We start from the raw sequence: 25579 nt of genomic DNA on the forward strand, positions 1-25579 counted from the left end.
GGTAGTTTAAAAGCTACCAGTGTTTTTCTTTTTAACTTCAACATTTAACCTTTTGTTTCTATTTAACATTAACTTTTTCTAATTTTCTTAGTGAATAATAGTAGTCAAATTACTGTACAGAAATTACAGCATCTTATATTCTATCCGGTGCACCAGTATTCTGTGTGTTACCACTAAGATATATAAAATTCAATTTAACAACCTAGCTACAGGTTTCTCTTATACATTATTTTTATGACACCAGTTGAACACATCTATTACATCCCTCTCATACCTTTTTTTTACTGATTTTTTTAATGAAGTGGTTGGATTTGATTAACAGTGACTCATTAAATTCAGCACATTTCTATTTTTGTCAGTATTGAATTGTCCTTTTTCTTATGCAGACTTTCTTCATCTGAAATAAGATGTATTATTACCTTTTCTCTTTCATTTAATGTCAAATACCAATTTTGTTTGCTTTACTTTATTTTAAAAGTTAAGTGAAAATATTGTCAAAGATGCTGATCAGATTTATGAAATCTCTAATGCTTTTATTTTAATTATTTTTAAGTATACCAAAAATATGTAGTTTTGACCACCTTTTTTTCTGTTTTCCTGTTCTTTTTTCTGTTCATAGTTTTTCTTTTTTTTTGGAATCTGACTTTGAGTCACAATTAATTCTTTAGTAGTGGGATAAATCACACCAAAAGGAAACATTGATTATGCGTAAGATTTGACATTTTTTTTCTTTGAATATTGAAGCTATTGAAATATTTATTTTATTTCATTATTGGCATGCTGAATGCCACTTCAGGATGTGCATCATATTTTCATAACAACATAAAGATACATTTAAACCAGGTACCTGTATTGATCTATAATCTTCTAGATTAATGAAGTAAGGTGAAAGGTTACAGTGAGGTTTCATTCACAGGTACCAATTCCTGTTAAAAGGTACCTATTCCTGTTAAAATAATCTGGACAAGCAAGTTCTATAGCTCTAGCTTCATTAAAGTTATAATACTGTAGAATTTTATGATAAGGTTTTCCATATACATCTTTTTATGGTGGGAGCTATTTTAACTTTGAGACAGATGATGATTCTCTCTTTATGAAGAAGCATTAAAATTTCTCATGGGCTTTCTCTTCTCTTCTGCTAGATCAGACTGCTTCATTTTATCTTCATTAGAAATGAAAGTGTTGATTTCCAAGATGAATAGAATCAGGATCTGTGGACCATAAACTTTCCTTGTTCTGTCAGCAGTGTAACCAAGATCATGATCTAGTCCTTTTTCCTATTAGAGAGTGGGGCAGAGTCATTCCATCTTGCAGATCTGATGCCCGGTATTCTTATCTTGTGGTAGTTGTAATTCTGCATTCTAGAGCTGTTTTGACTATTTGTGTCCAAAATAGATGAGTTTGTTAGTATTTTCCTGTTTGTTGCTCAGAAGTTAAAAATGAAAGGTCTTGTGATGCTGAAAGGTGTTAACATAACATGTACGTCCATTCTCCCTTGCCCCGAAGGAAACCTTGAAAATAACACCAGGCAGGCAGGAGGCATCACTACACATTTCTGACAGCTACAGGCAGAAACTGTTAACAAAATAAAAGGAATGTTGTGCATTTTAAAGATTGATTGGTTCTTCCAAGTCAATTTCTTGACAGAGCTCATTGAACACATCCGTAGAAGAACAGCTGAAATGATAGTTCTGTACTGCTGTTACAGAGGTCTTCTCTGTCAACAGAAATACGTGAACACCAAAGGTGCTCAAAACATTATTAACCTTTTTTCTCTGTAGTCATATCTGCATGTACATTGCTGCCGATTCTGCCTAGTTTTACTAGCGATTCTAGAATACACCAAGGACACTTTTATAGGTATTTTAAGCAGGAAGGTAATATTCTTAAATTAAGAACTGTCACACTTAATATCATCTGCTTCTAAAACAAGAAACATTTATTATTAGTTTTGAAATTATTATTGTATGTTTAGCTTAGCTTATTATTTAGCTTACTATGATATATACTAAACTCATTGCCACAATATTTTATGTGTTAATCTTCTGCCTCCTGTGTCACTGAAGATAAAACTTCAATAAACACAAAAAATTAAATGCAGATATATGCATTATAATTAGCTCTAAGCATTGTGGAAATGAAGGTTCAAAATTAGTTAATTCTCCAAAAGGTAGTTTTGTGATGTCAGGTATGCTGTTCCTGAAATGTGGTAAAGAAGAGATGAATTGTAGTGCCAGGGAGTTGATGATATACGACTGAGAAGGCTGAACTCCCAATGATTCTGTGCTTCTCCAGTGACCCATAGGAGTACATGCAGTGTGTACTAAAGGAAGGAACAACCTTTGGCTACTGAAGGTTACAGACCTTGTATTCCTCTGTTTACCCTGGGAGAAATCTTCCCCAGTTCACCTAATAAGCCAACTCGATGAGTTTGCAACACGCTTGCAAAACCCGTTTCAATTTTTCAGCTTGTGCACTTAGCAAGCAAAATAGCTGAAAAGAATAGCTATTTCTGAATGTCTTGTTTATCCATGCTTGCTAATTTTGTTTATGATATAGCTATTATAGTACAGAACTTTGTTGTATAATTTTTAATCATATAAGAATAATTAACATTATACAAGTATTACGGAAGCAGCGGAAAGATTTTGAAAAGACTAGCCCTATAATACCTATCTTTGGCATAATTTATACCAAAGTCTAAGCATGCATGAACATTTCATGAACGTTTTCGAAGTCACTGTTCCCCCAGTAGTCTTACTTTCTGGTTAAAATAAAAATAAAAAAGTAAAAAAAAAAAAAAAAAAAAAAAATATATATATATATATATCTAGAAATTTCTAAAAGTTATATAATGAAAATAAGTAACAATTTTCTTCATTTACATAATTATTTTTGGTATTTTGCAATAGAGTTTTGTCTGCCCTACCTGTTCTATTTTTAAGTTTTCTATCGTCAATACAAATTAGCAGATAATGTAGAAACATGGAAATATTTTAAGAAAAGTAAAGGGTTAGAGATTTCATTTATATTGATGATGTTTACCTTTAAGTTAACAATCTTTTGAATGCATCTTGATTTTTATACCGCATTATTAATCTAAATATTCTTTATTCTCCTATTACTTCTTTTTTTTCAGAGACACCAGAACTTCTATCACACCCACCTTTCTCTTTCACTCTTGCACATTGTCCCTGTATTTTAAAATTATCAGAAAGTATTTTGATCTATTGTTATCAACTGACTTGAGAATTTTTGTATCTTACAGACATAGCATCTTTCTCTCTCAACCCTTTCTTTTCAGTTCAAATTGGCCTTTTTCCTCTGTTCTTTTCTTTATATGTGTGTATATCTATATATATGTAGGCTATATCTACACTTTGTGTTGTTGAAACTGGCAAATTCACCTTGTGCTATAAATGTCTGGTAGGCATATGAAAAATTGCAGTTTGTTATTTATGTACAGATATAAGTATGCTCATTTGTTTCTATGGCATATATTTTCTCTTATTTTTTACTAGCTATATATTTATATTTCCACCTTCCTCGTTTTGCAGTACTTTTGCTATTATACTAGACTTGATGCTTTTGACAGATTTGATAAGAGTTGTGTGAAAGAGCCATAAAGGATATAAAAAAGATATCAAGCTTTTCTGGTTATTATTTTAGGAAAAAAAATAATCTTAGAAGCTAGGCAACAACCTGGACTAGGCTACAGCTAACGGGTAAGGTCAATCTTTCTTAAAAGCATAAGAAAGATGCTTTGTTAATAATGGCCTCCTATGGCTCACAGCCCTGACTTTCAAATCATTGCTATAGTACATTAAATAGGAGGGCCACATCATCAGTAACAAAAGAGCTTTGATATCTAAGAGTGTGTTTAGCTGAAAAGAGAGGTATGGATGCTTAAACACCAAAAAAAGAAACATCTTTGCCTGTCCCTCCCAAGCATTCCAGAAAGAAGAAAGAAGGACGGGTAGGATGTAATTACCTATTGGGAATTTGGCTCAACTGTCACCTGCAATATTTATTACAAAAAAAATAATTAAAAAATCATCTGGAAGTGTTTGATCTCTGTACCAAGTCATTGATTCAGTACTGAATCAAAAAGAAAATTGCCTCCCACCTATAAAATCACCAGTACTGCTACTTGCAGAAGTGACATGAACCAAATTACTTATCCAGATCAAGCCTGCTTAATTTGTGAGCTCTGACAGGATTGCAACAGAAGATGGTATTTCTGCCTCACTTTTCAAGTGATGGCATTTAACATTTCTATGAATTAAACTGCTCAGTGATCTATATACCCATAATCCTAGTACGTTATATCCATTAATTTCTAAATTTTATTGATGATCTACTCTAGCATAGACCAATTTCTACTTTACCACCCAAAGACCATATGTAAATGTTACCACATTCTTGTGTCGTTTTCCTTTCCTTGTCATTTTATGTCATATTTATATAGCTATCTTAATAATCTAGAGCTCCTTTTTCAAAAGCTTGCATTCAGAAGATTTTCTAATGGGATATAAGTAACCTTTGTGTCCATGGCTAAAGTGTTTTCATTATTCTGTTGGAGGACAGGTAAAATAAACTAGAAGTTTTACTAAATTTATTATGAATTTTGACAATGTCTGCCTGTTGGTAGTTTTAGAGGAACCTATAGTTTTGCTTGATTTTGCATTTCAATTTCTAGTTCACATCTATATAGGTGAAATGCTGAATTTTTGCTGGGGGTGAGGGGTGGGGGAGGATTAATTTTTCCTACACAACTAGGTTCGGTGGTTACTGTGAAAGTCTTGAAGTTGTTACCAATGATACTGAACAGTCTTTTCTTTCAGAATAAATAGTCTTTTTTTTTCATAAATAAATTCATCTTGCCTAGTAAAGTTTTCTTGTGATAAATGATTAGACTGATGAGTATGGAGCATGGTATTAGTGGTTTGAGCAAAGGCTATGTCTGTGATGTTGCTCGTAGATGACTAATATAGGTATTAAAATTGTTGCAGGTTTCAATGTTTTTTTTTTTTAGTGTAATTCAACCTTTGCATGTACTCTAGCTCATACTAAGTGCTTAGTTCAGATTGAGTGGAATTTGCTGTTTGCTTAAAGGTTCTGTGCAAGAATTTTTTTTTTTTTTTTGTGAGTTTAGTGTCTGTCATGCTGGGCTAGACTCTTTTTAAATGAATCTGCTCTGCTAACATGCAAGCTTTCATTATTTTGATTTTGTACGTGATCAAAGAACTCCAGTGGACAGATGTCATTCCCTTCATTGTGTGTATTTAGGTATGTACTTTTAAACATCTTTTGTATAGGAAGTGCATCCACAATCTTTCTAAGCATCTATGTACTAGTTTCTTATATAACATACTTGATAATGAACTGACACAAATAGCCTTTTACTAATAATCCAAGGAATGTGTGTGACTGGTCTTATTTTCTCTCTACCGTTGTCTGGAGATTGTGCATTACTGCTGAATAAAAAAAATGAGAGTTCAACTTAAATAAACTGTTCAAGTTATAGTATGCATTTTTTCCTTTGTACGCTAAAAATAATCTGAAGTAAATTGTTCAGATTTTGAAAATCAAATTAGAAGGTACTGGGTGTATTTTATTCTTTTTTTCCTACCCTCTCTATCTCTTCTTCAAGTAATACATAGAGACAGGTAGAGAATCCCCTGTTATCCTTTTTAAAGTAGTTTTCTTTGCAAGATATTTGAAAGTTTTGTGTGTTGACAAGGTGGTTTTTTTTTTTTTTTAACTGTTGGTTGTTTAATCACATGTACAGAGCGTAGTTTGTAACAAAAGAACATTTATACCACAGAGCTTTTGCAGACTCTATAAAACTTAAAATAAAAAATAAAATAAAATAAAATAAAATAAATCTATGACCGTCTGTCTCACTTGTTCTTGGATAGTTAGTGTATACATGGGAAGGACTGCATCAAAACTGTATGAAAATTCTGGTATTGTGAAATCTTACTGGATTATTTTTGTATTGTTTGTAGATACTCTTGGGGTTGTAAAAAAAATAAAAAAAATCCTGAGGAATTTACTTCTGTGGAATAAAATGTAAGCTCTATTACTGATGCTTATAAACTAAGTAATTAAAATAAAATTTAGTTGAACAGTGTAATTATGAGGAGCTAATATTTTCAGAATCAAGAAAATTTAGGAGGTATTCAGTGTTTTATTTATACTCTTCTTTTTCTGCAAGTGTTAGAAAGATAGTGTACAAATGAGATACCCTTGCCAGGCTCATTCCACAAATCTGACCCTAAATTGAGTCATCTTAAAGTGCAAACTGTCAGTACTTCTGCTGAATTAGCAATTAGATATTGCTTTGTAATATATGTTTTGTAGCATATCTTCATACCAATTAGATATTGCTTTGTAATGTGATTTGATAAAAGTATACTGCATAGTGCAAAGTTAGTTTCTTTTTGCAGGTCTTGCTTCAAGTTTAATAAATACATCTACAGTTAAAGCTGATTAAAAAAATAGAATGGTTTTTGGAAATTATAATATACTGTGATAATTGTGTAATTACAAATTAATGTCACTGGTTATGAATTTAAATTGAGAAATATGTGAGAAACATTTAAATCTGATTGTTTAAAAAGGAGTAAAGGTTAAATGGTACATGAGTCATCCCGAAGATATCTGTGGGTAACATAAACCTATAGAAAAAATGACTAGTATGCTGAAATTTCTGTTTGAAGTAAACTATCTAATCAGTTGGAGATCTTGAATGTCTAAATAAATTAGCAGTCACCTTCACAGCGAGATAACATAAGTTACAGAATTTTTCAGGAAGTAAAAGGTTAGTGAAATTTTTTAGTTAGCTGCTAGTGCTCCTGTACTTTGGCAAAACTGTGCTTATGTCTAGTGCATACCTCCTGTATAGAATATCCAAATTCTCTTCATGTAACTATGTATAAAAGAAGCTGTGATTCTCATCAGTGACCCAAGTGTGTGGGGTTTTATGGCACTTTTCAGTGTGGTTTGTCTTCAGATTCTAAGTGAACTTTTAAACTTACTAGCTTTCATGATAGCAAAAACATTTTTATCAATCAACATAGCACAAAGCTGCTGCAGATTGTCCACAGAGTAATGTATGCTACCATCTATTAGCTGTTACTATCTCATCATGAAATGAAACTTCAGTCCATACAGCATCCAAAAGAATAACAAAAAATCATATGTCTCTATTTATGTAAGTAGGAACAGTGTTCTCTTCATTTAGAGTAAGAGAAATGTGAATCTTTTCTCAGGTTTGCTGAATATGAACAAATCCTGTTGAATTTAACTAATGGCCACTTCCCATGTATCATGAAGTCTTATTTTAGGAAGAGATAATGAAAGGTTATCTCTGAACATTTGTAAGACAGTCTTAGGATATGCACCAAGACTTTCTCAAAATCTGAATGAGAGATTTACTAAGACATTATGAACTGCTCACTGGATGATCCCCTTTTTCTGTATTGACAGTAGAATGATACTAGTGAGGATATCTGAAGCTTTATACTGTATATTACAACTATATACTATATAATACTGTGATCTTTCTTGAAAATTTGACTGGATATGCCGTTTTCTGTTGAGCTGATTCTCCAATAAGTTGATTTTCATTAGATTTATGATTTGTCCTTATTGTATCTGTAAAATATGAGACTGAGTGAAGGTATGTGAAATTTCTTCTTAGGAAACTCAGGTTTTGCTTCCTTCTAAAGGGAGAAGGAAAGGCTTAAAAAACCTTGTGTTGGTGCCATATACAATTATTCTGAGATTTTTGTGTAGATTTTTTTTTTTGGCATGTGATAGCTGACCACAGACTCACATTGCTCTGCCAACATGAACAAAGAAATTGATTACTTGGAAAGTAGGAGTAAAATTGACATCAACAGGAAAAGTGTGAGTGGAATTTATCTGGCAAGCTAATACATCAATAATTATTTTACAAAATGTTTCCAGTTAACCCTCAAAAGCTTTCTTTTTCCCCAAGGACACACAGAATAAATAAGTTGAAGATAACTACTGGAAAACAAATAGGTAATTAGCAAACAAGTGACTTTTTATTATTGGGACTTTCATGAGTAAACTGAAATCAAATGTAGAAAGTGTGGACATGTGTACAGAATGGGATAATGTGTACTAGTTGTGTTTACAAGCCAAAAAATGTCTTGAGAACATACCTAGATGGCAGCAACTGTTGTCACATCTTTTCCATAGCAGACCAAAGCAAAATTTTTATTCCTAGGGTGAAATTCTTTCCCCGATCAGCTCAGAGGTAGAAGTTTCTTTCTTTTCATATAAGAAAATCAAGATTTTTCTTTAGAAAAAGGGGAAAATTCCCATCCAAATTAGCTTGTCATTATATAGTGTATATAATAGTATATAATCTTGTCATTATATAGTGTATATATAGTGTAGCAGTGTTGTAGTGACTATATTACTAACAATCAGTACAAAGATAACCAATATAACTTCTTTGTTGTAGTTTTGTCAGACAGAAAAAGAAAGTTATCATGGGCTCAAAAGGGCTATTAATTCTTTTTTTTTTTTTTTTTTTTTTTTTTGGTGCTTGCTAATTACATTTATTAAAGACCTATTAAACTCACCTGAGAATATTATAACTGAGAATGTACATCTCCATGTCTCATGTCCTCATTCCTGTGTTTCTTTTTTTTTATTATTGTTCATGTTATCTTTTTCACTTTTTTTTTTCTCCTTCCAAAGTGTGGAGTTTTGGAATTCAGGTTAATATTAGGAAGTTCTTTAGAAGCTGAATATCTTAATGCCATATGGTCTTAAGATCATATTATATTTCATCTTAATACAATTGTATTATTATTTCTGATCAATGGGCCACAAAATAAATACTGTGAAAGTACGTAAGTGCATCTAAACTTTGGTGCCTGAAAATGGCCTTTTTCCTATGTACCAGTGTTGAGGTGCATGCTGGTATTCCAGGAACCGTATATAGAATTCATCACCTGCCAGAAACTGAGCTTACAGAGGTGAAATTTCCAAACAAGGTTCTTAACCACTTCATAGATCTCTTAAATGCAGTCTGTTTAGTTTTATATTTAGTTTTATATTTTATATGTTTGCACCTCTGTGTAAAAAGTTGAGGCTGATATACTGGTGAGAAAGTTATCATCTAGGCCTGAAAAATTTACAAGGTTTAAAAACGAACAAAAAATCAAAACTAACCAAACAACAAAACAACACATTAAAGAAACACAAAACCATATAATATTTCCTATTTTGGGGTTCATGAGAACCTGACTTAAGTTGGGACTGCTAAGCACTAGCAATAGTTGTTTTGCAAGGGAGTTATGTCCTCTTTTACAGAATAGTCACGTTTTCTGATTTAAAAACAAGAAATCTTGTCAACTCCAGATACGATGGCTTCAGACTACCCAAATCCAGACTGCTTTTCCAATTTTTCTGAACTTCTTAATCTCTGAACTGAATTTTCAGTTATATTTTGCAAGTGAGATTTGAGCAGGGAACTGTTTGCATGCGCTGAGTGAAAAAAAAATTAAACGTGGTATTTTTCATTTAGGGACAGAGGACTTGTTTGGGAGACGTGATCCATAGATGAGGGGAAAATCAGGTTTTGGAATACAGATAATGATTTAAAGCAAAAAGAAGTTGTTTAAGAGAACAATATGTTGATAATAAATTGGTGTAAAAAAAAAAAAAAGGCAAACAAAGCCTCTAGTTCCTATGATGGTACACAAGTTCAAGCAGTCTTTTTTGCTATACATTCTTCTGCGGGGAGAAAGCTGACAAAGGTCTTTCTAGAGCTGATAATAAAGAACAGCAGGTAAATGATCACAGACATAGTGTACAAGAATTAGTATATCAAAGCATTTTATAAACCTAAAGAAAATAATAATTACTTTATGAAGAAAAATCACCATTGGATTTCTGTTCTTATTAACAGTAAGACAACTAAGCAAAGATTCATTGTCAAATGAATATTTTCCTTCTGTATTCCTTTTCTTGTTATTCATGACACATCATGATTCTTAAATGTCAAGCTCTCTACAGAACAGAGCTGCAGTGGAATCATTGTTAAAGTAATTGCTCAATATTTTTTTTTCTTTCTTTTTGGACAACAATAATTAGAGTTTCTCAATTTAATTTTAGAAGTACCATGCCATTTTCACTTGAACAGTGAAAAATTTAAAACAAAACACAACAACAACAACAAAAAGAAAACAACAGGACTTGTAGCAATGTTTTTAGTGTCATCAAACATTTTTACCAAAGTTAAAAGAATCTTTTCTTCTCTGTTGCTGTTAATATTTGAAGACTTAAGTTCAATCATGTTTGTCTGTATCGATACAAGTTTTTTTCAGTGACTCTAGCTTGTGAGTTATTCTATAAAACACTAATTATACATCACCATTCTGTCTCAAAGAGCTCTGTCTACAGTTCTTTGTCACGTTCCAAACACTACTTATAGTTTCATATTTCCGGTGTATTGAATTGTTTGATTTAATTAACAAAACAAATATTGAACTCAGTCTAATAATAAGCCAGGGACATTGTTTTGTAATTGAAAAACAAAACTCACCCAGAAACCCCAAATGTTTTGAGTAATGAAATGACAATATCATAGGGGAAATCCTGTTGAAAACTGATGTCTCTGACTAAAATAGCCACAGAGATGGCAGAGTTCTTTTTTTTTTTCCTTTTTTTTTTTTTTTTCTACAAATAAGAAAATAAGAAGAGAGAAATCATAGCACAGACATCCATTTACTTACAAAAAGAGCTATGGTAGTTATCTCTTTACTAGTGAGACTGGACTTCAGAAATCTAGATAAACTTAAATACTTTTAATAGCTCACTTCTGTTTTAGAAGTGTATATATGTCATGGCCTAAATTTTCAAAGAATACTGTGAAGAGTTTCAGTTTTGAAAAGTGTTTCTAGACCAATTGTCAATAGCCTTATTACAAATAAACAATTATTCCATACTTTTTTTACAATAATTGACATAGAAACTCGTCTATAATATTTAATTGGTACTTAATATCAACACTACAGATGCTAGATTGTACTACACTGTTATCTTGAACAGTAATAAAGAAGACAACAGTCTTTTTTAATTGATCTTGTACTGAGGATTGAACCAGGAATTGAAATGGTAGTTAAATTTTGCATTCTGATCTTGTGGAAACTATATGTCATTTAAAGATATTTAAGAGGATGAAGTTAAAAATGTTAACTCAAACAAATTTTTTTTTTTTTTTTAATTTTATTTTCTGTGTATCTGCTAGTTTCAAAGAATGACGATGCTTTTACAGGATATCATTTACCTTGTTAAATTGTGCAGTGGTTTAGGTTTTCTATCTGATCTGACCCAGTCCAAAATAGCTTTACTTCTGCAAATAGCTATCATAGCTATATAAACATTCTTAGGACTTCAGAGTTTAGCTAATAGATAAAATAGAAGTGTATTTTCTTTTACAGATCCAATACATGCAGCAAGATCAAGCACCTCTGTCATTCACAAAAAATAGTCTGCGTTTCAGATTACTGTCGGTTGTTCTGATTATTTGTGATATTTGCATCACAGCTTTGTTAACAAGATGAAGAGCATAATTATTATAGAGATACAGATGTAATCATGATAACCTTGTTTCTGATCTTTCCTGTTAGGATTTTGGAGATGATGGCTCCTTGTATATTACTAAAGTGACCACAACTCATATGGGAAATTACACCTGCTATGCTGATGGCTATGATAAGCTCTTTCAAACTCATATTCTTCAAGTGAATGGTAAGGAGAAATGTTGCAATTACCAAGTCATAAGAGATTAGGATTTGGTTTTTGTTAAGCAGATCTGTTGTTGCTGTTTTATCTTTTTAATAAAGTATTACAGTTTAACAGAAAATGAGATACAATTATATTTCTTTACTGTTCTCCTATGCAAAATAATAAAATATAATCATTTTCATTTAGTGCTTCTATATGAGTAATGTTAATTAAAAAGAGTAAGATAATGCAGACGATTTCCTCTGCACAGTGAGCTGTTCACCTATGTATGTGTTGCCTGCAGAATAATGTATTTTATATTTATACGCATAAAGTAGGGAAAAATGAGAATGTTAAGAATGTTGCATTTAGTAAAATAATTTAAAAAATGCACTACCCTGAAATTTATTTTATGGTTCTACATTCACATTGTTAATTTTGATATCTAAGTGTGAATTTTAACTCTGGACATCTAAATTTATCTTGATCCAAGTTCTATGGACCGCTTTCGTGACCTATGTATCACAAAATCACAGAATTTTTGAGTGACCTACAGAGGTTATCTGGTGCCCTGCTCCCTAAATAGCCACCCCTAAGTAGGTTGCCCAGGATGATATCTGCATGTATTTTGATGATCGTTGAGGAGAGAGACTCTACAGTCTCTCAGGGCAACCTATGCCAATGCTCGGTCTTGGACAAAACTCAACTGCTGTTGTTTCTGGTGCCCTGAAGACAGCATCATCATCATTTGGCTCTTTTTCCTACATCTCTCTCTTTTTTTCTCTCTTTTTTTTTTTTTTTTTTTTTCCCAAATACTTTTAACCTCCATTGATGAGACACTCACCAAGGGTCCCACTGTACTTTATCCTCAGTGAGGTTTGATGTCTTTTTTTTTTTTTTTTTTTTTTTGAGTGACCTTGTGTTTTCCTATTGTTTTAGCCTTTATATTTATCTTTGACTCTTAAATCCACCTTTACACACCAAACTACCTATATGTCATCTCATGTTGATACTCAGTCCTGTCTAGAATCATGCTTGAATTCAGTCTTCTCCTGCATGTTTAGTTTGCATTAACAGACTCTTTTACTCTCTCCTGAAACTGGACATTATCCACTGCTGTTGTTATCATTCTTTGTTTCGGTATTTGTTAGACACTTGCATTAACCCTTATCTTACTTTTCCCGACATCTATTTTCAAAACATGCTGGATTTTTACCTCGTATTCACATTATTCATTGATAATCACACCAAATGCAGTTGCTTAGATTTTACTTGCTTTTTATATGGTTCACTCTTAACAGTTCTTTTTCCCCCACACTTTCTGCTTGTTAATATCCTTCGCACTTTAAATGACTTTGATGTTTAGTGCTTGTTTGCTGTTTTCTTAATGTCATCTCTGCCATTGTGTTTCTCAAGGAAATCAGCTTAGAGTATCTGTTTATCCATCTTATTTTTTTTTCAGTTTATTTCTTTCAACATTTTGTAAATGGACTGTCCTCCCTGAGATAATACATGACATCATCATATTTTCCTCCTTTAAATTTACCTGCAGGAATTGTTTTCTGTCACTTGAAAAGAAAGGTAGCAAATGCTGGCTTGACTAGTCCTGGGAAGATTAACGTGCAGCTAACTTGTGTTTTAATCCCTACAAACGTAGCAGAATTATTAATGAACTTGTCATCGCAAGAGGTCCTTGACCAACTTCCTCCTCTGCTGTTTAATGTGTCATGCTATAACCTAATTTATTTATAAAATTATTTTTTAAAGTTAAAGTGTTTTTCACATTTAGCTTTTTGGCTCAGTTCAGTAGAGTGATGTATGCCCCATAGAGGCATAACTCCACTTAAGTTAATTTTTTTCTGTAAAAGTATAATGTTATGGAACATAATTTGGGAGAGGTGAAGGAGGACAACTATGCTTTTCTGGTGCCTAAGTGTCTGTCAGAAGATTGTATTTTTCATTTGGAGACCACCTTTATGTTCTAAATGCAATTGCTGTTGTTGATATCATTCATTAAAAAAAATTTAAAAAAAAATGTCTAAGAAAATCATCCACATTTGCTCTGGTCAGATAGCTGTGGTACTTTTCCATACCATTTTGGTTGCAGATTTCTGGCGGAGCACAGGAAGGAACCAATCCCTTAGATCAATAGTATTGTTTGCTGTGGATAAACGGAGTTAAAAAAAACACTGAGATTTAAAGCTCTGGTGAAGTGAACAGATCTTATATACTTTAAATCTGTACTTCTGAGTAGTAATCTTCCTAAGCACAGGCGTGATGGTCAGTACTTGTAGCTGTGATAATGACTAATTAATATAATGATACTTGTATTAACAGGAGAGTCAGACAAAGGTTAATGGGATAATGAGGCTCTGATCTCAAAGATCTAATGTGAGGGTTCAAAGAAAACAATGTAATTATTTTTAAAGTTCTTGAGTCTATTTGTACAAATTTGTATTTTTTATACTATACGCGTAGTTTGCAAATATTTATATAAATATAATTTTAATTTACTTTTCTTTTAAATTAAATTTAAGATTTTCATTTGTGTAATCTACAAGTTTTGAATTGCCTTGTACATCCCTAAGGAATAATGAACTTGCTTTGGAGTCTTTAAACAATATAGATAATCAGCCCTGTAAAAGATGTGTTTTGTGGTGAAAAAATTCAGTCTAATCTTATTTAAGTAATATGGTAAGTAAATGTAGTAAGCAATATTATACATTGGTATTTGAGCATTTTTCTTGTAAACATTTAAAAAAAATAGAGAGAGAGCGCCATAATGGTCCAAGAGTAATTGTTTCATTAAATAATGCTAATTATTAATATTTACATAATATTTATAAAAAATCAAAGTTTTATTTGTGACTTTTTGTGACTATAATTTTGATCTATTTTATGAAAACTTTATCTGGGGCAAGCTCTAATAAGATTAACCTCAATTGTATTTTCTACCTACAAAAACTAATTTTTACTATTATACGTTGAGGACTAAATACTGAGACCAACTCATAACGGACATTCTTATGTCCAAAACACATACGTAGTATTGAAGCCCCTGCTTTAAACTCATGATATGCTTTATAATTCTATATGCAGAATGTAAGTTCCATAAGGTGTATCACTATGGCATTCATCTATAAGATATCATCTAAGTGGCTGACGCTGCTGATATATTTAAGAGAAGCAGCCAAGTGTTTCTTGATTGAATACTGGAAAAGTCATTCAACATAGAAGGTCTTCAGGATGCCCTTTCTGAAAACTAAAATGTTTGGTCTCATTAATTCATGGAACTGCTGAGTCTTCAGCTCCACCAAAAGCCATATTTTCTCACAGTATTTTTGTAATCAAATGGTCACAATAATGAGTGTCTGAGCCTGATAGTTTGATATTTTTTTTCCCCCCTCCATATACCTGTGATACTGAAATTCATGCCATCAGGTATTGCCTTTGTGCTGTTGACATCATATATTCAAAAACCTACGAATTAGAAAGTCTGTTTTCAGGTAATGACAGCAATATGCATTGGTCTTAATATCATAGAAGCTAAAAATGTATATCTAATACTGTCTCTTGTAATATATGTGAAACATCAAGTCCATAATTTGTCATTAAAATCCTTTACTTAAAAATAATCTGGTACAAATAGGACAACATAAATGCAGAGGTGAGTCATCTGTACTTCAGAAACATTTGTATCATTTCCCTGCTGCTAATTTGTTAGCCTTCTTTTTTTTTTTTTCCACAGCAACTTTTCAAAATTTATAGAATAGTTTTTCCAAATTAACTAGCTGAAACAGAACATTGTAACAAACTCAGAAAGTCTTGTAATGTGAGTTGCTGTACTGTTGGGTAGGAAGCCATCTCTCTCTAAAAGTGTTAAAGGAACATTATTAAAAATTATTAGTATTTCTTGTTACTACTTTTCTGAGGATTACATGAACCTGACATACAAAAGTCTTGAAAAATTATATTGAAAAAGCTGAAATACCCAGAAAGCTTGAGTTTTCTTTTTAATTCAAAGCTTATCAAGTTATATGCTGTTTGTAAGCAGAGATGTTTTGTAAGTGGAGATTGATTACAATTACAGTTTTAGACTGTAAATTCAGTAATTTTAGTAATTTTAGACTGTAATTCAGTAATTTTTTTTATAACTCACTTCTTCTATTTTACAAGTATATGCATGCCATAGCCTAAATTTTTCGAAGAATAATTTGAGGAATTTTACTTTTGACAAGGTTTCTATGCAAGCAAACAAAATATCATTAGCCTTATTATAAACAAAAAGGAAGACTGCCTTCAAAACTATTCTAAGAATATACATATATGTAACGCAAATGTGTCATTTTCCTTTCTATTTATGTACTAATGATGGTATCCTGCTCCCTGAGCTTTTACACAAGGCAACTTCTTTGCAGAGAGATAACAACAATTTTCACAAGTAAAAGGCCTACTGAAAAAAATGAAAACTTTCAGTATCTTAAGGTAAAGAAAAGAGTCCAGACCCTCAACCAGATATAAATCGGTGATTTATAGCGGCTGAGGAATTCCTTGCTATCTTTGTTTTTCCAAAGAAAATATCTCAGTTCAATCAAAACAAAGAGAGCAGTAGAAGAACATAATTCACTATACATATTATGTTTCTTTCTGAAACAGATACATTCTCTCTGGATTCCAGACAGATTGAACAGTCTATTTTCTCTCATAATTTTTTAGACCTGGCTGAAATAGTCTTCAGGGGTTTTCGTAACAATTGTAAGAAGTATCGAGTAGTTATATATTCATCATATTTGGAGTCAGCAATCTCATGTGGCTTGTTGAACTGAATGTAGGATTCATCCAATTACGTATTATGTATGATTCTGGTAAAGACAATCATTCCATGTCCTGTCCCGTTCCCCACACCCCTTTTTAATCTGTGTAATGACTTCTCCCTTACAAAGTAGGCTTCTTTTTAAGACATTAGAATATACCTCTTTGAAAGTCAGCAGTAATGATTACATTGTTTATGTACTTAAAAATTGCTTTATGTGAATATTTATGCTGTTACCTAAAAAAAAGTGACTGAAATGAGCCCAAAGAGTTTGTATCTAGCTTGTCATGCCAAATTAATTTTTCTGACTGAGCCCACACTACACTAATATTTCAATTGCCTGCATGCATCAGTTCCACAGTTCCTAGGGGCATATTACAGGTAGGCTCTAGGGTAATTTGAAAACAAACATTTAAATGCAAAGCAAATATTGAAAAAAATTTTAGTCATGTAGATAATCTATCAGACCAGAATTGCTGGGGAAACTAGGAAATGGCAGGAAATAGAGGGAAAGTATCCCTCCGTAGAGGGACACGAAGATGATGAGAGCACTGGAGTACTTCTCCTATGAAGAACGACTGAGAGAGATGAGGCTGTTCAGCCTGGAGAAGAGAAGGCTCCTCTCCGTGAAAGGGAGACCTTTCAATACTTACAGGGGGCTTATAAAACAGATGGAGAGTTTCCTTTTACTTGGGCAAATAATGAGAGTACAAGGGGGAATGTTTTTTAAACTAAAGGAAGGGAGATTTAGATTAGATGTTAGGAGGAATTCTTCGCTCAGAGGGTGGTGAGGCACTGGCACTGGTTGCCCAGAGAAGCTGTGGGTGCCCCATTCTTGTAAGTGTTCGAGACCAGGTTGGATGGGGCCCTGGGCAACCTGCTGTTGTGGGTGACATCTCTGCCCATGGCAGAGAGTTGGAACTAGATGGTCATTAAGATCCTTTCCAAACCAAGCCATTCTACTCTGAATATGGCAAGAAATTAAATATAAAGGTGTCTGGGAGAACACCGCTAAAGGGAACAGGACCTACTCCAGAAATACAGGCCACACAGATCCTGCCAGAGAGAGGAGAAAACTGGGAAGAGGTGGAGGGAGAAGAGGCACGACAATGTCAGGCTTGAGATAAAAATGCTTGTATGGTAAAAATATTGTGCGCATTCCCTTCCAGAGACTGGAAGAAGAAAATGGCAACCTTATATCCTTGTTTTTGATATGCCCATGCTCTCAGCCGGTAGTCTAGACAATTAGCAGCCACGATTTTCACATTTTTAATCTTTTTCCACATTGTTTTACTACGTTTTTGTAGGTGGCATATTGGGGTTATGTATAATTTTCTATATATGTTATTTGAAAAGACCCTCATCTCTAATTGGGATTAAAATATCCCTGCAACCTACTGATTTTCACATCTTAATTGAGATGCAGTACATTTGTGTATTTCTTGCAGCGTAGAAATCTGAGGCATTTCTATGCTGTAATAGGACGGCATGCTGGGATATTTCTTGTAAACAGTTGGATAGCATTTGAAAATATTTAATCTCTTGCCAAAATAGACACAGTTAATTTTTGATCTTGTTACCTTCTTTCATTATCAACTGATAATTCATCCTCTATCCAGCTGTGTTTTGTGACACAGCAAAGTATTCCACATTTTTAAAGCTACATTAAACAAAACTTTGGGTAATAGGAAACATACTTCTTTAACCTTCATTACAGGTTGTTGCTTTCTGTTTTTGTTTTTTTGTTTTTGTTTGTTTAGAAACAACTTCAAAATACTTTTCTCTATGTGTAATTAAATAGATGATCAACAATTACTCATTTAAAAATTCTATGCAGTGAGATTATTAAATCATTGATTACCAATAGGAATATGTCCACTTTGATGTCATATGTCAATAATGATGTAGTGTGCAGCAGATTTTTAGTTGGTAAGCAGCAAACCTTGTAAAAATGATGTCAACAGTTCTTACATTTTGCTAACAAACTCAGAAGACTAGTCTAAGCTATGAACTTCTAGAGTTCGAAAAGAAACCATTCAAATCAGATGCTTTAGTACCAGGACTTAAATAAAATTAGCCTCAGATCCAGATATGTGAGATACTCTGGTAAAATTCAGTTATCTAGTTACATGTATAAAGCGCATACAATATAAACTTATTTCTTTTTAACTTGGCTACGTATACTTGTCTATATGAATTATAATTATCATTCGGTTGATCTACCTGATAAGAAACGCAATATCAAGTAACCCATATAACACAATAAAATGACTTGCTTTTGTTTTTGTGGCTTTCAAATAAGCAATATTTAATTCTAGGACTATTGTATTAATTAAAGTAAAAAGAAATATAGAAAGCTTTAAATCAGATACAGAAGTTCCTGTAGTTCTGTAGCACGTATCTAATGCAGCCATACATTTTATTGAGACAGAAGTTTCCCAGAAAACGTAAGAAATTTCCCATGTCAATACCTATAATACATGACTTTGAATTTTTACATGACTTCAAAATGTTATAATTAAGTATAAAAAAAAGGTAGTAAGTATCATAAATGTGATTACATGTGTTATACAGGTAACACAGGTCACTGGTAGGTGTTTTAGGGGGGAAATTTAGTGTTGGAAGTGTTAAAAGTTTTGTGAAATAAGACAATTATCTCTGTATGTCACATCATAACTTGCTGATTGTACATTATTAGTATATTTTTAAGTAATTTAAGGGAAAAAAAATAGTCAATTCTAAATCTATTGAATTGGAATTTAGGCTTTTCTTTGACTTCACAGGCAGTGAAAAGAGGTTTTACTCACAGAACGTTCTTTTTGCTTCAGAATTTACTGTGACAGAGTTCAGCATTGAGTGTCACTGAATATGTGACTAATACCACATCTGTGTATTGCACTGTCATTATATATAGCTGCAAGACTCTTTAGAGTTGTTTATAATCATTTTTTTTAAATGAAGGTAATACTCTTCTCTACTAAATCATAACTGTTTTCTGCCTTCAGTTCCACCAGTCATCCGGGTCTATCCAGAGAGTCAGGCAAGGGAGCCAGGTGTGACAGCTAGCCTTCGGTGCCATGCTGAAGGTATTCCTAACCCACAACTTGGCTGGCTGAAGAATGGAATTGATATCACTCCGAAGTTATCTAAACAGCTAACCCTTCAAGGTAAAGGGGTATATATTTTTTTCTACATGTTCCAAATGCTCTATCACTGCATCTTTTCTGTACTAGCTGTCCTTACATAGTTTCAAACAAGGGTTGAAGTCAGCTAAAACATTTTAGATGATGTCTTGCAGTTACTCCTGAAGAAATGTTTTTTTTTTCTCTGCTTTATCTTTATTGAAATAACAGTTGTACTAACTGGCAGAATTACCAGGAAATGGTAATTTAGGTGGAAAGGACAGGAGGAGAAATATATGAAATGATTGTGCTTTTATATGAGGGTTCCCAGCAGACCTCAAGGGGAACACAAAGACACTACAACCAAAACAAACAAACAAACAAACACCAATAAATAAATAAATAAATAAATAAAACAACAAAACCAAACCAACACAGCTAAAAGGAAACCTAACTTTTAAACAACATTAAAGGCAAGTCTGTGAATCTTCTATGAATCTTCAGGGCTTGAAGATTTCAGTGAACCTGCCCAGCCAACATGACATTCTTACGTACTCCTTCTGGTGATATTTGATCAGCCATAGGAAAAAAAAATCTTGTGCGGTCAGTTTTCTCTTCAAAATCTTATTTCATTCATCTGCAAAAATAGGACATGTATTAGGATATGATAGGCTGCAGTGTGAGATACAGTAGGACAGGTAGACGGCAACTGCTTCTGTAAAGAGAGTTTTACCTTCTCTATAAGTGATGGAGTTCTCTGTACTTTCAAGGCCCTCTCTCTGGGATGTATGTGAACAATTGTTTTACAGACAGACTTCCTAATATGCATAGACAATGGTGGACTCTTTCTGGTGAATTTCTCTTTCATAGCAGCATTCTATTGATTTCTCTTGTAGAGATTTGAGTGGAAAGTTTTCCCCTCTCCCCTTTTTTTTCCTCTCCTTGCCTCTGTATCATGTATTTATGATAAATAAATAACATCGTTTCTTCTCAAAACAAAAACCATCTAATTCTATTTTCTTGATTGCATTTATGAAATAATTTTTTTAAAATCCCATTGCATTTTCTGATTTTTTTAATCCCAGAGTTAAACTAGCTGCATGTTAGCTTCAGGCAAAAGATGGCCTAGAGAGAATGTTATACCATGACCCAGTGTTCCTCCTGGTCCATATTTTAAAATACATTGAAAACTGTTTTTAAAATATAGATCCTACAGCAGAAAAAGTATTCCACACTTAAAATGCATTGAATTGTTATTCATATCACATTATTTAAAAAGACCTTTGCCTGGACTGTTTGTTGACATTCCTACTCAAGCTGACATACAACTCCTCATTTGTGTGCAAATGCTTATTTTTCACATATAAAACCCATCTGTGTTTACTTTGCCAGAGATTTGTGTAAAAATATTCCTGAAACTGTTACAGAGGGTAGTTTCCATAGACTTCTACAGTGATGTAGGTATAAAACTCCAGTGTGCATGTGTTTTTTTTTGTAGTTACACTGCACTTAACAAGAAGGCAAAACCAGGTTCCTCTGGTTGCTAGAAACAATTAGTTCTATTAATATTATTATTTATGTTGAAAATTTACCCCATTATGTTCCATGGAAAGCTTGGTTATCTTGTGTAATAGAGTGTCAAGTGACTAAATTCAACATAACAAACACACAATATTTGCCTCATTTAAAAAAAGAGGACCATAGTTATTTAAACCTATATAAAATCTCAGACAGATACTTGGCTCCAAACTGAAAAATCTGTGGAGGCGTTGCAGATTTCTGTCAGATGAATGAGTGTATGCAGTACACTAGCCACTTGAATACCTTTTGATTAGTTTGGCTTGTCTCCAAGTTATGAAGTAAGGAGTGAAAACAGTTTAATTAGTATGAGCAGAGAAAGCCTTCTGAGTGTTTAATCTGAAAGCACTGTAGCATGTCTGTATGTTGAATTTTTCCTCTTCTTTCAGCAAATGGCAGTGAGGTTCATATTAGCAATGTGCGCTATGAAGATACAGGAGCATATACCTGTATTGCAAAGAACGAAGCAGGGGTGGATGAAGACATTTCTTCTCTTTTTGTAGAAGATTCAGCTCGAAAGACCCGTAAGTATTATAAGAACTATTAAAAAATACATGTAACTCTTACTTAAATGTGAAATTGCTATTAAAAATTATGAAACGTTGAATAAAATGAGTATGTGTAAATAAATTATTTTAAAAAATGTTTAAATAATGATATTTAAAAGTCGCTGAAGACAGAGTGAGTAATCTAAAAGTTTATTTAGAAGTGAAATGAAATCTTCAAATCATTCTGTGAATTGACATATTTTTTACATTGCTGTTGTAATTTGGATGGTTTCCCCATGCAACCTTAGTTGCATATGAAGGGAAGGGGAACCAGATACTTAAAAACAAAAAACAAAAACAAACAAAACAAACAAACAAACAAACAACAACAAAAAAAAACAATAAACCTGATATGTGGTTCCTGGAAGCAGGGGGGGAGACACCAAAAAACCCAAACTTTTCTAGTCTTTCTTCCTGCATGTTCTTGATATGTATCAAGAGTCAGACTTGGCTGTCACGACATCCCATCATCACAGGACTTGATCTCAACTGCTAGGAGTGCTCAGTCAGGTCTGGATCAGTTCTAGTTGGCCCATGCTGTCTTATGCACTGATAACAATGGCTCTGGAGCAATGTGTAGCAACAGTGACAACATTTGCTCACTAAGTTGGGAGTTCACTGTGTCAAATAAATCTCTTCTACCACCCTAAAGTGTCTGTCTTTATCCTTCGTGGAAAGGTAGCAGGGCTTATAAACCTGGTTTACCTTTGTCTTAATACTTCTTTCCCATCCCCTTTCCTCTGCTCATAAAATCCATTCCTGAGTTTACCTGCTTTTGTTTTGGCTTTGGTTTTAAATGAGTTACTTACATATTCACTGGTAATACATAGTAAAATGATAGTTATTTTACTAGTAAGTCTGATTGCATTAACTTAAGGCACTCACATTTATCTAGAAGCTTATTTAACAGTAATGAGTACTCAACAGAAAATACTGGAGGCAGAATTAATAGCACTGCAAGTCTGACACTTCCTCTCATAAGATGCTGAATTCAGTTACATATGGGTTTATTAAGCTTTAAATGTTTCAAGGAAATCCTCCATGTGGGAAAACTTTTATAGCCCAAGTGTTAATATCTTTATTTAGCTGCTTTCAGTAACACTAATTATAACTGTCAGTTCAAAATTCTTAACATGTTTTTTTTTGTGTGTCACAAAAATGACTGCTCAGACAGTTTTGAGAAGGCAGCTCAAATAAGTTGTTTGATCATGTTATATTTCTAGTAATCTGGTGATATGAAGCAGCTCAGTCACCTTCATTTGCCTTTTCCAGTCTGTGAAAAGAATTGAGACTGTTGCCAAATTACAAAACCTTGACAAGTAGCGTTTTTTTTTAATGTTTGGTTAAACTTGTTTGGCCTTAACAACAAATCATTTATATCCAACTGTCCAGTTTCCAAATATTGTAGTAGTCTAAACTATTGTGTTCTCTAAAGACATGATCTGCAGTAATAATGCTTTCAGGAATTGTAATATGATGCAATAATTTTACATCAGCCAACTTTACGTGATTGTTAAGTCACGTACCATGCAATGAACACTGCTGGCAATAAATGCTTCACATTCTACTAGCAGTAAGTTGGGAGCTGTTATGATAGCCTTTGGTGTCATGAAAGACGTAAATGAAGGAAGAGCAAATGTAACTCAAATTATTCATATGAAAATTCATCCAAAAGACATGGTCTCCTTCCTTCCTACAAAAATCTTTCACTATGGAAGTTCTGTGTCATATGTTGAAGGGAGGCATTTTATCATTGTGTTTCGTCACATCTGAACATAGCTTCCTCAGTATCAGTGGATGTATAAAAATGAACATAGTCCAGAGATGCATCGTGATATAATTCAAATAGAGGTGAAACACATATTTACAGGAGATGTTTATTCTGGTAGTGTGATTTGTTTACTCTGTCTCAAAAACCCATTTCTGTACATGCAAGAAAATAAAGGTACATACTAGTGAAAAAGAGCAATTGCTATGGATATCATAACAATTAAATGAATAAACTGCCTTCACAGGTTTAAATTTGGATAGACACTTAATGTACTTGCTCTTTTTTTTTCCTTTTTTTTTTTTTTTTTTTTAAATCTGTACTTCTGTTGAAAAATGTTGCTTTGAAGGGAGGATAACTTAGCATTAGAAAGCCCGTGTACTTTAATTTCAGTTTTATTATTAACTCTTCTCTGCTTGTTTTTATATTTATCTCAAAACACTGCTTCATGGATCAAATTAGGGATTATTAGGAAAGAGAATGGTATAGGTATAACCACCTGGATAGGATTTGGGGCTTTTTTTCCCCCACCCACACATTTTAAACCCAAGGCTATTTTCTTCTACTACAGTTCAATGCCTGCTGTTGAGGTCAGAAGTTGCATTCTAAAGGTATTCTCTGATGTAAATGTGATTTTATATTATCTGATATAAACTGATATATTTTTATAAATTTACATTTATCCTTCTTTAAGGGAATAAAGCAGACATTTATTTTTATAATCAAGTTGTGGTTTTGTTTGTTTGTTTTCGTTGTTGGTGGTGTTTTTTGATTCCTATTTGTTTTTTGTTTGTTTTGGTTTTGTTTTCCCTTATTGAAATACAGAAGCTTCCCTTCTGGAAATCTTACAATAGAATATTGCTTTGGAACAAAAGCAGAACAGATTCTCACTAGCTTGTCAGTTAAACTGAGGTTATCTACTTTTTAAATTTCACACAAGGTAAAACTCATAGCAAAATAAAAGCATTTCAGAACATTGACTTGATTGGTTTTGGGAAGGCAGTGAGAACTTTTACAGTGGAACTTTAATTACGTTGCATTGAACGTGATGATAACTTATAAAATAAAGCAACATTATAAAATAAAATAAAATTATTTATAAAATAAGCAACATTATAATTATATTTATAAAATATAATTATAACAACATTATAATTATAATTATAAAATAAATAAGCAAAATTATGAACACAGAGACTGGTTCCATTTTTTTTAGTAGTGTGTATTTTATTTTCCAATTAATAGTAAAAGGAAATGTTCACATTTGCACTTCCCCAAACCACTGTCTACATGCACATGAATGCTTTGGGTTATTAATGCTATCTTGCATAATAAGCCAAAGTTTTGGTAGTTATCCATGGAATCTTATTTGTAACATATCCCAAAATTTTTATATGAAAAACTCAGCAGTGTTTTTTGAGAAAAATCTAATATATACAGCAGAAAGGACACGACTAGATCATTCCTTTTGGGTTGAATAAATCTTACTAGTGTAAACAACGCCTAAAAGAAAATCTTATATTTTCCAGTAACTCTGCCTGAATTAAAACCAGTGCCATTATGGATAAACAAACTGTTAAATAATAAATTATTTTCTTCATCTGTGTGCCTAAAAATATTATCAGATTGCTAGTATTTCAGAGTTCACAGCATTGGTTGCATACACGTCTAATGCATGTGTCTGTATTACAAGCACTAAAGAAACAAAGTGAAGGACAAACCTGTATGAATTGTGGAATAGTGATGATAATAGCAAAAATAAAAAATATGTAATGCATAGGAAGGGAGCCAGGGTAGTGTTTATTTTCAGGCTTCTGAGCTTTAGCATAGAAATTTGAGTTCTAGTTCCCAAGTCAGTATACTTTAATGATAATGATTTATCATCAAGATGATAATTTGAGATGGAAGTGAATGGAAAATACTGTCAAAGTGCTTTTTCATTCAGATATGTTCCAAAGATGCCAACACTGAA

At 32.8% G+C, this 25579-nt stretch overlaps 1 protein-coding gene across 1 annotated transcript in view; it reads left to right on the forward strand.

The window, feature by feature from the left end:
• The window catches only part of FSTL5 (follistatin like 5), a gene marked incomplete at its 3' end in the record, with an annotated part of 350355 nt that overhangs the window by 274524 nt on the left and 50252 nt on the right, over positions 1 to 25579 (forward strand). Inside the window, exons 8-10 of the mRNA XM_082758605.1 lie at positions 11682 to 11802; positions 19597 to 19758; positions 21681 to 21815. Of these exons, the coding sequence (XP_082614731.1) occupies positions 11682 to 11802; positions 19597 to 19758; positions 21681 to 21815 (418 nt within the window). The remainder of the gene's footprint in view (positions 1 to 11681; positions 11803 to 19596; positions 19759 to 21680; positions 21816 to 25579) is intronic.

Source organism: Aythya marila, assembly GCF_965140915.1.
Source record: "Aythya marila genome assembly, chromosome: 4".
Classification (NCBI taxonomy): domain Eukaryota; kingdom Metazoa; phylum Chordata; class Aves; order Anseriformes; family Anatidae; genus Aythya; species Aythya marila.